This window comes from Varanus komodoensis, unplaced genomic scaffold (assembly GCF_004798865.1).
Source record: "Varanus komodoensis strain SLA01 unplaced genomic scaffold, ASM479886v1 scaffold4, whole genome shotgun sequence".
Classification (NCBI taxonomy): domain Eukaryota; kingdom Metazoa; phylum Chordata; class Lepidosauria; order Squamata; family Varanidae; genus Varanus; species Varanus komodoensis.
In genome coordinates, this window is record NW_025335941.1 from 42824666 (window position 1) to 42840960 (window position 16295).

General features: G+C 36.5%; 1 protein-coding gene across 16 annotated transcripts in view; it reads right to left on the reverse strand.

Annotated features, from left to right (window-relative positions):
• The window catches only part of NBEA (neurobeachin), a 450384-nt gene that overhangs the window by 349107 nt on the left and 84982 nt on the right, over positions 1-16295 (reverse strand). For all 16 annotated transcript variants that reach the window (XR_006415936.1, XR_006415934.1, XR_006415933.1 and 13 more), the window contains 7 exons: positions 15029-15121; positions 14721-14829; positions 12672-12753; positions 12089-12212; positions 10873-11065; positions 9632-10648; positions 972-1189 (listed from right to left, as the gene is read on the reverse strand). Coding sequence is in view for 12 of the 16 variants with exons in the window: in XM_044442661.1 (XP_044298596.1) it covers positions 972-1189; positions 9632-10648; positions 10873-11065; positions 12089-12212; positions 12672-12753; positions 14721-14829; positions 15029-15121 (1836 nt within the window). In the remaining 4 variants the exon portion in view is untranslated. The remainder of the gene's footprint in view (positions 1-971; positions 1190-9631; positions 10649-10872; positions 11066-12088; positions 12213-12671; positions 12754-14720; positions 14830-15028; positions 15122-16295) is intronic.

Here is a 16295-nt window from a genome sequence, read left to right on the forward strand (position 1 = left end):
CTAAGCAATGTGTATATATTCCTACCAAGTAAGAATAATATTTTACTGATCTGGTAAAATAAATAGAGACCACAAAAACCTATAGCATAAAATTGTTAGATTATAATGTGCTACAAAAAGCTTTCTTATGAACCAGTATATTAAGGCTTAATATTTAGTGCTTCAATCATATTTTAGACTTATACTGCTCTTTTATGCTGTGACTCAGTGAAACCTCCCATTTTGTACAATGAAATAGACTTTATAGGTCAGTTTTGATGTGAATGATGCCTAGGATTCATGAGCCTAACTTGTTAATTCTGAAGTCTGTTTGTCCGAATTATCATTTAAAACTGACAAATTCATTTTATGAAAAGCAAGTATTGTGTCACACCAACAGCAAAATGAATACACAACATTGACAGAAACAAGCATAACTACCTAGTATTATTAATATGTAATAATGGCTTAAATTGGGGTCCCCACTGTGAGCCCATTAAACTCTCAACTTTCAGTTCTGCTCCAAAATATTTTTAAATAAACTAAACCTTGCAGAATGTTAGGGTAGTTTTCTTTCCTCCCCCTTCTAGCACTAGCCTTGAATGATCAATCCCTTCTGTATCTCACTATTTCTTCCCACCACTTTAACTCACTGTTTCTCCCCCACCTGGCATGCAGCCCTGCTATTTCTCTACACCTTCACCTTCCTGTTTTCTCCTAACTTCTAACCTCTAGTTTCATTATTTCTCTCCTGTCCTCTTTACTTAGGTGTTTCTCCCGACTTCCAGCCTATAGTCTTGCATGTTTTCTGATCACCATCTTCAGTTCACTTTTAATTAGCCAGGACTCCATTGTTACCATTAAGTGACTAGCCAAATCCTCTATAGGAACCATTTTGGGGTGGAGCCCACGATAGTTTCTCAAATTCCCAATTGTGTCCACAGGTCCTGCTATAAATGTTCTTGTACCATTATCCTATAAAAGAACCTTACCTTCTCCAGACATGTACATCAGTTTCTAAAGCAAAGAGAAGATCAGTCAGCAACCTCTGGTGCATTGGAGACCACTTAAACTCTGGGATTCGAAACATTGTTGTTCGTGGACCTGGACTAAACTGCCGCCTCTGTTCTTCTGTCATTGGCATTCCTCGAAATCCCAAGTCAACACGCAAGTCTCTGTCCTGCTGTGTAATGGACCGACCTTGCACAGCCTGAGCAAGCAGTAAATAATATTTGTATTTGTTTAAAATCTGCAATGCAAAATCTGGCACATAATACCAGTCAAGAATGTGAAATACATTCATATACATTGGAATAAGATATATAAAGTGAGGATTTCACCCTTTAATTAAGTAAAGCAATGAAATTAGCAAGTTACCCTCTATGGAACTTCATCTTGGTTTTGTATTGTTTGATAAATCAACTTGATTAAATTTGTATGTTTGAATACTACCACATATAAAACAAAGAACAAAGAAGATGCTTAATCTCTGTAATCAAGAGTATTTCATTTCATGAACATGTAGAAGTATATCCTGAGTTAAAACTTGGACAGTATGTTGAGCAAATATATAATTGTGGCTATCTGCTGGGGCATCAGTTAGTATGTATATCATTCAAATGTAACATCAAAAGGCTGGTAGTTACCTTGCGCTAAGGCTACAACATATATGTGATGTTCAGTTTGCACTCTGTCAAGAAACAGAAATGCTGGCACAGTTGCTGGACAGAAGGAAGTCCCTACTGCTGTGAGAGTTTGTCTTTACAGGCTTGGAAATTAGCCCATTGTTGTAACAAACTGTGGACTAGGTACTCTACATTTTTTCTTTGTATGCAATAAACTCTTGGACATTGGGCCAAATGTTCTATGGAAGCTTCCTTGAAGCTTTTTGCTTGCTTGCTTTTTGATAGGACACATTTAAAGAAACAGCCCTAAAATCAAATTCTGTACCAAACAGATATTAGACTTTAGGCACTCACATTCATACATTTGACTAATTTGGGTGTTGGAGGTTCAAAATATCTAGAAGAGATCTGCAAAGTACTGAACCAATATGCAGGAGCACCTTGAAAAAGATACAGAAAGGATGTATAAAATGTACTTAAGATGAAACCTTATTTTCCAAGGCTCCATGTAAGGAAACAATAGCTCCTAGAGCCCCGAACCCTGGTCTTTCCACGGCATACTAGAGTCCGTTTTTTTCTCCATTTAGCATGCCATAAGAAACTGAGCAAGAAGCAATTGCCATATGATTGCTAGTGCAAACATCACTTGCTTCTGCTTTTCTACCAGTGCCAATATTTTCAGTACCTTGCTGTGCTACATGTGCTCAGTGTACATGTCATATGAATATATGTCACCCTAAGTGTTTCAGCACCCAGCCCCTCCATCTCCCTCCTTCATTTTTAATTTTCAGCTGAAATCAGTGTTTTTGGAGCACACTCTTAGCATCGTAACATTTTGCTGCTCCAGGACAATGCTTCAGCTCTGATCAGATGAAAATATTTCAGTTAGTTTGTTGTACCTCTCCTGTCTCATGCCATGACAATGTAGCAGGACTTGGAGAGTGTCACACCCTGTTCAGGCTACATGTATCCAGCACTCACAATCAATGCTAACTCAACCAGCTTGCTTCTCAGTGTAGCACAAAAACCTGTGCTATTCCTTATCAGAGGCTATAAAGCCTTCATATGTTGAAAGGGGGGAGGAAGGCAGACAGTCTTTATAAGCCAATGGGTACAGTCCTTTAAATATGTCCTAGCAAAGAACTGCAGGAATGTTTTGGGGAAACTTTAAACTAGTATCAAGGGGCTTATGGGATATGTTGTCCTTGGGAGATTATTACATAATCTATTTTGTAAGCACTTCTGTCCAGTTTGCCCCATGGCCTACTGCAGGCTTCCCTAACTTCCAGGGGGATTTGACTACAAAGCCACCATTCCCAAGAGTTGCAGTCCAACACATTTGGAGGGCTGTTGAAAAAGGTCAGTGTAACATTACAAATTCTTTGCTTTACAGAAAACAGAGCAATCAAAAAGGAGTCAAGAGTCAGGCATTGATTGTTGATATCAGAATGCTAGAGAACTTTTGACTCAATAGTCAAAAGCTCAAGAACATTTAAAGACTGAAAAAAGACAGAAGGAAGGAGAAAGAATCTAGAATTGGACATGGTAAGGAAGAAGAGAGTGGCAGCAAACAGTGGCTGTACAGAGGAGGAGGAGACAGCAGAAGATAAACACAGGAAAACTGAAATCATGAAAAGCATAAACCGAGGGGATCCTGCAGGGAGAGAAATAATTCCACTGTATTCTTACAAGGCAGCTGAAGGCAGATTTCAGCTGTAAGTCACTGAGTTTTTCAATTTAAAGATCACTTTGTGCTGCTCCTTTGCCAGAAAGAACATGACCAGAACGATGACTTCAAGCATGAGTCTTTGAACTGTAAATACTAACTGGAAAGGAAATTAGTATTAGGTCAATGGCTAATGGTAGCGATAAGGAGAATGGATTAGTAGAGTCATAGATGCTTTCTTAAAGATGCAATAACATTCAAGCAAGCACCGAATAAGGACTAATTTTAATATGCTAATTTATGTTGCTGCTAAATTATGTTGTAAGTTTTAAGGTAGTATTATATTTGACTGAACTTCAAGTAAATATCACAAGTATTCTGGATGATGCCCATAACCATCATCATCTGTATACCACCCATAGCTGAAGTTCTCTGGGTGGTCAAAAACAAAACAATAAAATACAATACAAATACCATAAAAACAAAACCACATTAAAATATTTTAAATAGCTAAAATGTACAGTAAAAATGACCCTGTAAAAAGTAAAGTAGCTGGGATGGGTAATCCCCAGAAGCCCCTTTGGAAGCCAAGAAAACCTTTAAAGGTCTTGGCATAAAGGTCTTAACCTGGCACCAAAAAGAAGACAAGGCTGGTGCCAGGTGGGCCACAGTGGAGAAGTTGTTCTGCCACAGAGGAAGTCCTGGCTCTTGTTCCCACATTCTATGTGTTAATCATTTACCAGTGGCTCAGGCTGATGGGAGTTGCCATCTAAAACATTTGGTTCCCTACTAAATTACCCACCCTATCATGCTTATAGCAAAGTCCAGTTACTATGTACTAAGAGGAACAAGCCATTGTACAAGTAAGAGTCAGTGAAGAAAAAGAAAAGGGGCATCTATAAAACTGGTATCCATATGGTAATATTGGTCACAGGAAGTGGGCCGATCCTTCACATTTGTGGATGCTGCATTAAGGATCCGTCACAAAGCACTAAGTTGTTAAAATGTTGTTTTAATAAAATCATCTAACCTTTAAAAGAGGATGTTCTTAATTTATCTGGCAGGAGAGGATGGGGATCGCACAGGTTTTATCATGAGAGCACAAAATCTGATCTCGTAATATGAACTTGAAATTTCAAAGATCTGTATTTAGACCAAATTGCACATTATGTGAGAAATCCATTGGCAGTTCTCACAATGTTTTCATTTATAAAGACTGCCACAAGGGCCCTTGAATTTTTTGAAGTAGTGATGGCAGGGAAGATGGGTTCATCCCTTCTACATCATGATGTTTTCCTAAAACAAATCAGCCATCAAAGTTACATTTGCCATGCTGTTCACAATAACAGCGATAGCAACATCAATAACCTCTCTATTTTCTCCAAACATACAAAACAAGTTGGAGAGTCAATTAGCGCAATGAAAATGCACAGGTTTTTCACCCTGTACAACAGCTTCCAAATAAAGTTGCACCTTGCATGGGTGCTTTCAAATAAAAATAAAAACACTGGGAAATCTGATCACCAATTTCCCCAGTAACATATACATTGGTCCATGGTGCTAATCTGTCACTTGTGAATTTAGTTGCTGTGATATGTATTCTAAATTAATAAGAATTCATACACAATTAAAAGTATAATTTTGGTTAAGTCCATTTTATTAAATAAATGTATTAAATAATAAATAAAATATTAAATGGGAACACTCTCAGGAAAGTATACTGTGCATTGTAAAGGATACCCAATCTAACATTTTGTTCTATAATCTTATTCTTACATCCTTACAAGAAAGCAAGGAGGCTTCTTATACACACCAATGCCCAGCTCAGTTAGTTGTGCTAGGTTTTTTGCAGTTGCCTGAAAGATCCACAAAGATACTGTACACAATGTTTTAAAATTTTGATTACAAATTGTAACATGCAATTTTAATCAATTTAATATCATTTGTTTACTGTTATTTTGCCTTTTAATAGTTGGACTATTTTAACTTATGGTCTTACTTTGCATTTTTTAAGGACAATCTGGTCACTGACCATAATAAACTGCTGTGCTATGCTACATCCTTATTAGGATAAAACCTTACAAGATGTCCTATCATATGGTATTTCTATTAACATGCATTACTATATAATCTATTATATTAGCAATATAACATGTATTATAAGATACAGGATATAGCTGGTAAGCAAGCTTCCACTATTTGAAGTATAGCAAGAATATGTCAGGCAGGCTGTTGTGAATATTACAAAAATACACAAAGTATAACTGCATGAATACAAGAATAAGAAGGGGTATTCAACACGCCTACTGTAAAAAGAACAGCATTGGGTCACAGGTACTATTTTTTCTTTCTTGCTGTAGTTACAATGTCTTATTAAGAGCCAGTTCACACACTGCACCACATGAACAGTCCCAACTGTCTGTAGGTGTGCATTCATGTAGTCAAATATAAATTGGTCAATCAAAAATATGACTTGCAGTGATTCAAACAACCACTACTGCAAAGGAAGTCATGACAGCCTGTGTGAAGAATAAATTTACTGGGTGAACTAGTGTTCATTTTTCATCTTTCAAGACGATCGACTAGATTTCATTTACAGAAAATGGATTTTCAGGCTTCAGAGAGACCTGCAAATACTCTGCTTTTGAAATAATTCTTAAACTATGAGCAGATAAAGATTGCTGCCTGCGTGATTACTTAAATGAAGAATACCTCTAGCTGCTTGAACAAATGAGTACCTAGATAATTAGATGTAGCATTATATACTTAAGTACTGAAAGGTACCTTCCTGTGCAGAGGATACCAGGTACCCACTTGCAGGGCTAGGATTGTCTTCATGTTCCCCTAACCCCCAAAATATTTGTGCACTATTTTCAGCCATCTAAAAATATACCCATCTTGTGAGTAGCAGAGAATGAAGCACCACCAGGATTCTTAAGACTTGCTTCTCCCTCTTTGCCCTGTCTGTCCTTGGAGTCTAACTGGCACAGAAAGTATTGCAGGGCAGATACTTCTGAGATCAGAGTCCAAGCTCCAAACTTAAATTCTTTCCTAAGATCAGCACTTGAACTCTGACCTCTCCTATATTCTACCAGATAATAATGGGAGACCAAAGAACTGCAGTCTCAGAACACAACCAAAAAAATCAGAAAGGGGTAATCAAAGGACTGGAGCAAGTTCCTTATGAGAAGAGGTCACAATATCCTGCTTAGAAAAAAGGGTGACTAAAGGGATGTATGTTAGAGGTGGATAAAATTATGCATCATGTGGAGAGTTTTCTTTCTCATCATATTTAAATGAAGATGAATAAGTGGTGGGAAAACAAAGCAAAATAAAACAGTTCTAAGCAGAAGCTTGCTCCTTTCTATACCAGGCAGGGTACAGAGAACACCGAACTAAATTACACTGAAGAGTCTAACCCATTTCGTCTCCTTGTAAGAGCTAGTTACGGGGCTGGAAAAAAAATGTTTGGAAGCTAAGGAGAAAAGCACTGCATGTGTAGACTATAGTGTGCATCAAGGAAAGTGCTAATAAGAGAGTGTAAATCTGAACATAGAATATGTTAAAGAGTGTAAGTGCTCTCCGTACCCTAACAAATAAGAAAATAGTGTGCTTGTTAATAAGCATACAATGACAATCAAAAAATGTAAATGTGCTTTGTTTGATCCAAGAGGTGTGTAGCATTCCAAGCAAGGAATCACAAGTTTTGCAAGGGAAGTCAGCAGTTAAACTGTTAACCAATCAGAATATATAAGGTATGCCAAAAGCGTATAAAGCATATTAGATTACAACGGTTCTTTCTTGCTACCTCTCAATGGTATTCACCTCTTGCAAGTTAAGATAAAGCTTCCTGTTAGTATTTTGTGTAGTAAATACTTTATTTTGCAAGGACTTACAGATCAAATCAGGGAAGAAGCTCCAGCCTCCCCGAGACTGAACTGAGAGTCCCATGATTTTGTGCCATCTGGATGTTTCCAATTTAAAAGGGACCATGTAACTCTACCTAGTAGCACCTGACTATATTTAATGGCACAAAGTATTTGTGCTTATGTTGTAAATGCTTGAATTTCTGATTGGCTGTCAGCTAAAGGGTTATTAGGGTTCCATGTTTGGATCAGAAGAGTCACCTAGAATAACAAAGAAGGAATGTGGGAAGAATCTTGGAAATATGCTTTGTATCCCTTTGCAGATCCAACTGAAAGGGAAGAAGAAAGGTGTTATGCTAATCACAAGTTCCAGATGACTAACAAATCTTTTGTAAACAATTCCAACTTCCTGAGCACAAGAGAAGAAATGAGGCACTGCTCTGAGGATTTGGGAGAAAGACAGGGAAAAAACAGTCACATAGTTTCGGTTTTTCTTCAGTCCATTACTGTAAAATGTCAGTAATATACAGAGAGCAAATACACCATGTGTTTCAGATGCAATCTGAAGCTAACTGCATCATACACAGGAGCAGATCATCATAGTTTATTTTTTTGTTTCATATGGGCAACTAAGGATTGGGGTTTATTGGTGTTTGCCTCAGAAGAATACCTTACAGAAGTTAATACCTTATATTTGGTCTAACACAACTGTTTGTAGTACAACAGCCCACAGAGTTATGGATCAATGCAAGCATACACAGTGTGGGAAAATTTCTATGCCCATCACTGACGTGTGTAAAACATGCATTTCCTGTGTTTCTTGTGCTGAACCTTGTCCCACACATCTTTTGCCTCAGGACTCAGTCTGAGCCTGTTAAGTTCACTGCTAGGGATCTTAACTGAAAGAAAAGCATGTCTCAGAATATTTGCTCATAGTGTTTTCATTCAACACCAAGTGTCCATATTAAATTTCCACATTTCCACTGACATTTCCAGGAATATGCTAACAATGCAGTAAGAATAAAACATTATTTAACATGTATTTTTAAGGTCAGTTTGTACAAGACACATACAGGAAGCTACTACAAAGTTGTAAAATTTTTAACACTGAAAATTTTCATAAAAGTTTTCCAGTTACATTTTGTCCTGAAATCTCACATCATTGATATATATCCATACATCTCACGCACATGTGTGTGAGATGGCCAGTAACCATCTAACAGTACGTCATGTACATATTATCATGTATCATAAAGGTCACAATCTCATAAGATCTACATTTTATGCATTTTGCATAATATCTACATACTTTGGGGAATGCCAGCTGCATTTCATACCTTCTCCAAGCAATAAACTTATTCTCTGGTATGTACAGATTGTCTCAACAAGCACAGATCTCAAAGACACTTAATGACAGCATTTTGTACATTCTCTGGACAATAGACTTCAAAGAAAATGGGAACACTTCAACAAAATGTAATTATAATTTTCAAATCTGCCCAATAATCAATGGTCTACTAAGCATGTCAGGGAATGTAGAAACATAATAGAATTATAGAATAGTAGAGTTGGAAGAGGCCAAGAAGGTCATCGGGTCCAACCCCCTGATAATGCAGGACACTAAATTACACAATCCCACTGAGACGACAGAAAACCTGATTCTAGAATGAATCTAGTGTGGGAGAGGCCACAACCTCCCTAAACAATAGGTTCCATTGTTGTACTGCTCTGACAGTGAGGAAATTTTCCCTGGTATCTAGCCAGAATCGGGTTTCCTGTAACATACGTAAGTCTATTATTCCGTGTCCTGCACTCTGGAATGATTGTGAAGAGATCTTGTTCTTCCTCTCTGTGACAACTTTTCAGGTACTTGTAGAGTGCTATCATATCACCAATCCATCTTCACTTCTCGAGACTGAACATGCCCAGTTTGCTTAATCTTTCTTCATGGGGCTTCGCTTCCAGTTCTTGGATCACCCTTGTTCACCTCCTCTGAACCCTTTACTGCTTTTCTGCATCTTTGAAAACGTTGGTGTCCAGAACTGGTCATTAGTATTCTAGCTGTGGCCTGACTAGTGCTGAGTAAAGGAGAACTAGTACTTCACATGATTTGAAAGTGATACTTCTATTAATGCAGCCTAAAGTAACATTTGCCCTATTTGCAGCTACATCACATTGTTGGGTCATATTTAGCTTGTAATCTACAACAACTCCAAATCTTTTTCATTTAAGAAAATAGTTTTGTACATCTAGGCAGGAAAAGCTTCTGCTTCAATAGTTACACTCTAGGATTTTTACAGATAACATTTTCCTGTTTGTGCTTCTACAAATGTTAGCCAAGTAATATATGAAGAGCATGAGATCTTGCATGGTTTAATAAAACCTGCTTATATAGGATTTTCCCAAAAAGACACACATTTTAGATACTATTCAATGAATACATTTTATAATGTATGTTCTAATATGGGTACAATTACAATGTGTAAAATACTTACTTGAGTTGTAGTGGTAGTCTGGATTTTTCTTATTTCTTTTCCTACTTCCTTCCCATCATCGGATCTTTCTGTATCTGATATGATACTCCCTGCATCTACATTTGGTACAGTTTTGCCGCCAGAAGACTCAGTCTCAAGGGTTGTGGCAGCCATTTCAGCATATTCTAATCCTTTGGATGATGAAGCAAGTTCTCTCTCAGAAAGAGTGCCCATTGCATCCACAGAGGTATGAATCTTGAATTCTTTATCTTCTATTATGCTTGAACTGCATGCTATGTCAGTACTACCAGTCATGTGAGCAAGGAGACCAAGGTCATCATTCACACCAAGGTGCATTTGGGTTTCTTGCATATTTGCAATAGTAATATGATTGCTGGACAGTTCAGGGAGCAGTTTCTCATCCTGGCTGGGTATTTTATCAAAAAGAAATGAGGTATTGTTAGAAGGTTCATCCTTCTCATCAGCCAGTGTTATCAAGGGACCATTGTCCTTCTCTTCACTTTTCTTAATTATTCCAACACTTCCATGAACATTGTTCTGAAGTTTTTCAACTGCAGCACTATATACATTGTCTAGTAAAGATTCTACTTCTACAAGAGCACCATTCTCTCTGGTTACCAAAGTTTCTGGCGATAGATCCATATCATCCAGCTTGACTTCTGTGGCTTCTACTTTTTCTGCTTTTATATCAACTAAGAGATCATGAACTTCTACATGCATACCACCCCCAGGTCTATCTGAGCTTCCAAGCACATCATCCGATACCTTTGTTGCAATGAGTAAATCTCTGGTATCCGTACTGACAGGGTAATCAGTTTCACTTTCTGGGCTTTGGCTTTGTGAAAGATCTTCTATTTCACGAATCTCCATTGCACCTTTTGCTCCAGTCGTCTGAGCGGAAAGGCCTGAAATAGTGCTCACATTCCCCTTTTTCCCCTTCTTTATATTCTCTTCTTCTTGCCTTTGATACTCCTCATACATTTTCGCTAGGTACTCCTTGTGAGCTTCATAGGTGACCTTAATACAAGCAAATTATAATTTCAATATTTAGGTTAAATCAATTTTATAATACTATGATTCAAAAGTCAATGTGAATACTTTTACTGTATTAAAATTATAAAGATGTAAAGCAGAACTGAAAGTAACACAATGATAACAAGTCATACTGCATATTATCCACAAGATGGCACTAAATTTTATGTATGACATATAATGGTTGCTAAACTAAAACTAACACTTACCTTTGAATGGGCTATGGAAAGAGTATCAACCCAGACCCTCCATCCTCCCCATTCATACTTTATTGCATGGTATAAAAGAATACGAAAGATGTTGTACACCATCTCAGTAATTTTCTGTTCTTCAGAGTTTTTAGGATTGATATATCCCAGTGAAAACATCCAGTCCTGCCACACTGAACACTGAAGTAAACATCTAAAATGAAACAGTTCCAATATGATAACATGGCATTTGACCTTTTCCATAACCATAATATATATGACAGTAATTTTATTCTAAATACTACTGAAAAAGTTATTACAGTTGCATTTTTTTCAATGAAATTGATTCGCCTCACACAATCTCATTTAAAATTGCTGTATCTCCTCCATGTACAGGTAATTAATCCCTTCTAGACTTCTAAAAGAATATCCACATTGATTCAAATGTATACAGTTATAGCTGCACACCACTACCTATACTCTCTCTACTTACACAAAGATAATACTGATGCAGCAAGCAATGAGGTGGAGTTAGAACTGTGAGATGTGCCTAAGACTATGAAGCAGAAGGTTATGCAAAGTAAGATCCACATCTACTACTCCTTAAGAAGTCAGAAAACAAAACTACTACAGTTACTATGATAAAATGGTGTGAAAAATAAAGCATTTTGGTAATGAAGAACAATATGCTAAGCAACAGCTGGAATGTAAACGTCATAAAAATTATTTGGGACCAAAAAAAAAACCCAAGAAGGCTAACTTTTCAAGATGTTACCATCTTTTACATGAAGAAACCAGAAAATGAAGAAATAATAATAAAAATCAATCAAAGACAAGAGATAAGAAAACAGATTAGCCTCAAAGTGGTAAGAAATTAGGTATCTGCTGTCATGCCCTGAAACCGTCGCTCCCTATTGCACACCCACCCCCATTCAGCATCTGTATGAAGAAAGCATGCAGACACAAATGTTTATGGCAAGTGGGATAATTCTGGTTGTCTCAGGACTCTCCCTTGTGTGGAAGAGGCCTAAACACACACATCCTTCAACCCTGACACCAATCACATGGTCTGCAAGTGTGCACTAGTGTGTAGAGTGCATGTCCAGCAAGCAAAAACTTATTCCCATCCTCATATGCATGCATGAAAGAAAATGTGGCCCTCCCCTTGTTTTATGCACACACACATGCAGATACAGATTTTACTATCTAAAATAAAAATAACATAACTCTTACATACCTCCTGTTTTCACGGCTATTACTAAAAAGTTTTATCATATCAGATAAAAACAGACGTCGAACTTCCATCAGTTCTGCACTCGGTGTAGAATTCTTTAATAAAGTTGCCACCACCTTAAGAATCACTTTAAAAGAGCAAAAATGTAAATTATATTTATGAATTATTAAGAGACAGTCACTGAATGGGGCTCACTAGTTTCGGTCACTGTGGTTGTTCCATAAAAGGTACAACCATGCAGGCAACTCAGCCACAGTCATTCATTAATTTTGCCAGAAGCCCACAATGCTAAGACTTCCATCCTGGTTTGAAAGGGGTCCAGTGGGAACAGAAAGAATGGAATGCACCAAAAAGAAGCACCCTTCATTTCCTTGGCTTGCTTTAGTTTTCCTTTCTACCAGCTTGCTCAGCAACATGGAGTACAGGAGAGACGCAGTTCAGAATATAGTTATGCAGTCAATCAGCTATGCAGTCAAACAACTTTCCCATAGGTACCCTAATAAAGCATGTGTACCAATTCTCAAGTATGCAAAGAAGTTAACACAGTAATGCCATGTAAAATAGGACAAAACTAAAATGTTCTTACTGGGGTTTTGAATTTTCACTGTGGAATCTGGTTCTGGATGTGGTTTATGAACAACTTGGGTACACACTTGTTCCGTCAAAATCTACAATACAATATTGGTTACAAAATTGGTTATAGTATGAGATTATATACTATATGAAGCGTATAAAATATAAATACTGTTCATTACTATAAAATGCACATATGTATAGAATAACAATATGGTGAAAACATCTGATTTGGGTACCTCACCATGTTTGTAGTTATTTTGGCCCAATAGCTTGGACATGTAGCATTCCAGTTCCACCCCACCCCACTTCAGCTAAATTCTGTTCTTCCCAAATTTAAAATTGACACTCATGATACAACAGGCATATATTTTTATTACATATTCTCAGGGCTTTTTTTTTGTCATAGAACGCACCGGAACAGCGTTCCGGCACCTTTTTTTCCAATGGATTTTACAAAGTGATTTTGAATCGCAGCAGATCAGCAGCAAACTTCATTAACATAGTGCCTGCAGCCGGCTTTTGTGTCTGCTGTCTGATAGTGAGATGGTGAGGGCGCTGCTCTCGGCTTTGGACGCTGCTCCGCTTGGGCTTGGTGTGTGTGGTCGCGGGCTTACTGCCGGCAACGTGAGTTCTGGCACTTTTTTTTTTTTTTTACAAAAAAACACTGCATATTCTGTCTCAGTATGAGGATAAACATGTTGCATACTTTGTCTTAATTACCATGAAATTGTGTGTGCTTTAAAATAAATCCTGTTATTGATCTGAATTAATTTACATTAGTGACTATCATGCCTTAACAATTTTGATAGCATAATTAAAAGCTGTATTTTACATATTATCAATTCTATGTATATTGTAACAGTCTTTTTTAATTTAAAATATTTTAAGGTCTTTTAAGGTAAATCACTATAAATGTACTGGAAAAAAATTATTAGCAATGGAAATAGGTTAGATTCAGGAAAACAGGTTTGCATATTTGTATACCTTTTTATTTGCACAAAAGCTTTGACTCTTAACATATAAAGTCATTAAAGGAAATTCTTTAACCTTGAAGGGATTTGAGACTGGAGGCATCTCTTTCACTTGTAACCAACAATATAGGGTTGCATATATCCATGTATTTCCATGTGTTTGGAAAATATGTTTTCTTTCTAGAATAGTCTGTTGTTTTTTTTAAAAAAAAACCTATTTAAATATGAATTTTTAAAAGTATTTGAACCCATTTTGTCCCAAAATATGAATTTTATTTTGGAGAAATGACCAAAGTGATAAATGCATTCTAACTGACACTTCATAGGATGTGTGAATCCATTCAACTCATTAAGTCATTCATAACACAGTTTCACCACTTACTAACCATAAGTTCAAGAGAGTAATGCTGCAGCAATAATTGGCAAAGCCAACATGCTTCTAGATCCCAGAAAATCTCTCAATTAATTGAATATTGAATTTGCCTCCATGTTGATGATTATTAATGTTTTAATTATCCTACACTCTTATATACTTGTCATGTGGGGAAAATAGTGTATTCAAAATCTGCTAGAAAACAGTTTCAAGTATTTTACTGAAACAGCATTGCTGCATGATAGATTATGACAGATATCCTGATAAATTTTATTTAACAGGACAGATGTACTGCTTGTTCAGGAGCTGAGGATCTGAAAGAATTGTTAGTGAACTACTGTCTTCACTTGAAATTTGTTATATCTTGTATGGCACTTAACTTGAGATTCTAACAGTTTTAGAAAGATAAGGAAGCATAAGATAATAAGCTTAAGAAATATTTGGATGGCTATTACATGTCTTTATATGTTTAAATTATGATTTGTCACAAAATGAATCACCTAGTCAGAAGAAACAGGCTTTGTTAATACTATCATAAAAAACTGAAGATTCATATTATTAGAGAAGAAACATTGTTTACACTCTAATAATAGCATTTGGACAGAAACTCTTAAATATTGAAACACATGTTTCTAATAATTTGCACATTCTATACAGGATGCTGCATTAGATTTTTTAAAAAATATATTATTAAAAAGGTGTTAGTAATGTGTACCTCATAAAGTGTGTTGTAAGTTGTAATGGTCACAGTATTTGTATGCAACATCAACCTTTCTCCAAGAAGAGTGAACAGACTGTGTGTATGCATAATTTCAACTTTTCGTCTACAAAGAATAAATACAGAAGTTATCATACATTAAATACATGCACTGCAACAGTAGTCAAAAATAAGCATTATTTAGGTAGAAATAGGTATTGCTAAAAACTTGCAAAATTACAAAGAAAAAGCCCAATCATATATGAATTTTTAACTGGAAAAGGAGCTGAATAAGAGCTGATTAGTAATTGGAACATTTCACTTACTTATGGCCAAGATGTTTCAAAAAATATCCCAGCACCTTCAGAGCCTGCACCCAGATGCTCTCACTTTTTGAAGCCAATAATTTATAAATCACCCTAAAGAATGTTTTTAAGCAAAAGAAAAAAAGGTAATTTCAAATAAGTTACTTCAAAAAATACTGATGCTTTTAAAGGTTTAATTAATAAGCTGATGACACGCACTCTTCTTTGCATATTAATGGCTGAAGCAGTAGTCATGATAGACTGCCACCTGGCCAAAGTATGGACAGGATTATGATAAGTGAAGCTCATGCAACACAAAGCATAGACACTATTAGTAGATGACGTCTTTGTCTGGATAATCCATGCTTAATCTAATTTGGAGGTGGTCACAATCCCCTTAATGTCAGTGCTGGAGTTCCACATCTTATCAAGCACCCTGTCATAGTCCTACTATACTATAAACCCCTCCCTAAATTCACACCTTCAGTAAATGTGATAGGTGATGGAAGAAGTCTTTGGAAATGTTGAAAAGTATGTCAGATATGAAAAATCCACCCCAAACGATTTTTTAAAAAATGACAGAGGGAGAAAGTCAGCAAACAAACTACAAACTGGGGAAAATAAACACTTCATTTATTTACAGCCTTTATAGCCAAAATGTCTCCGAAACTGGAAGCATGACAGTTTCTTCCTTTCTTGGGGTTACAAACTAAATTTAAGACATGAAATATAAGGAATTTTTTTGGGGGGTAGGGGAAATTTTTACTTAACAGTGTTTAAAAAAAGCACCATTTGAAGGTATGGCATTAGTGACAGCTTATTTCATCACCTGTTCACAGGACACTTGGTTCTGATAGCCTCTGTGTGAGGGAAGGTGGATGGTTCCATCTTCCCTGCAGATGGAACAAGAACCAGGCGCAGAAGGGAGTGATGGCACTCCAGGAGATACAGCTTAGATATTTATTATTATCAATGTCATCTCTGTACTGCTCAATAGCCACAGATCTCTGAGAAGTTTACAGCAGACAAATTCATTGTAATATTGCCAGGAGAAAATGAAATAATATGGTTCTTAAGGAAACCTAGTTCTTTCCAGACAATCACTGTTTTGTGCAGTAAATATAATATGTGTTCAGGACAGAATATACATAGGGAGAGAACATGCTTGCTATCAGGTAAAACACTTTTTAAAAATTAGAATTTGCATTAGATACACATATAGTACACATAACATGTCAGAAAAATGAATTCATAAACATATTGCTATTTCTGATTGATGAGGAAAAGA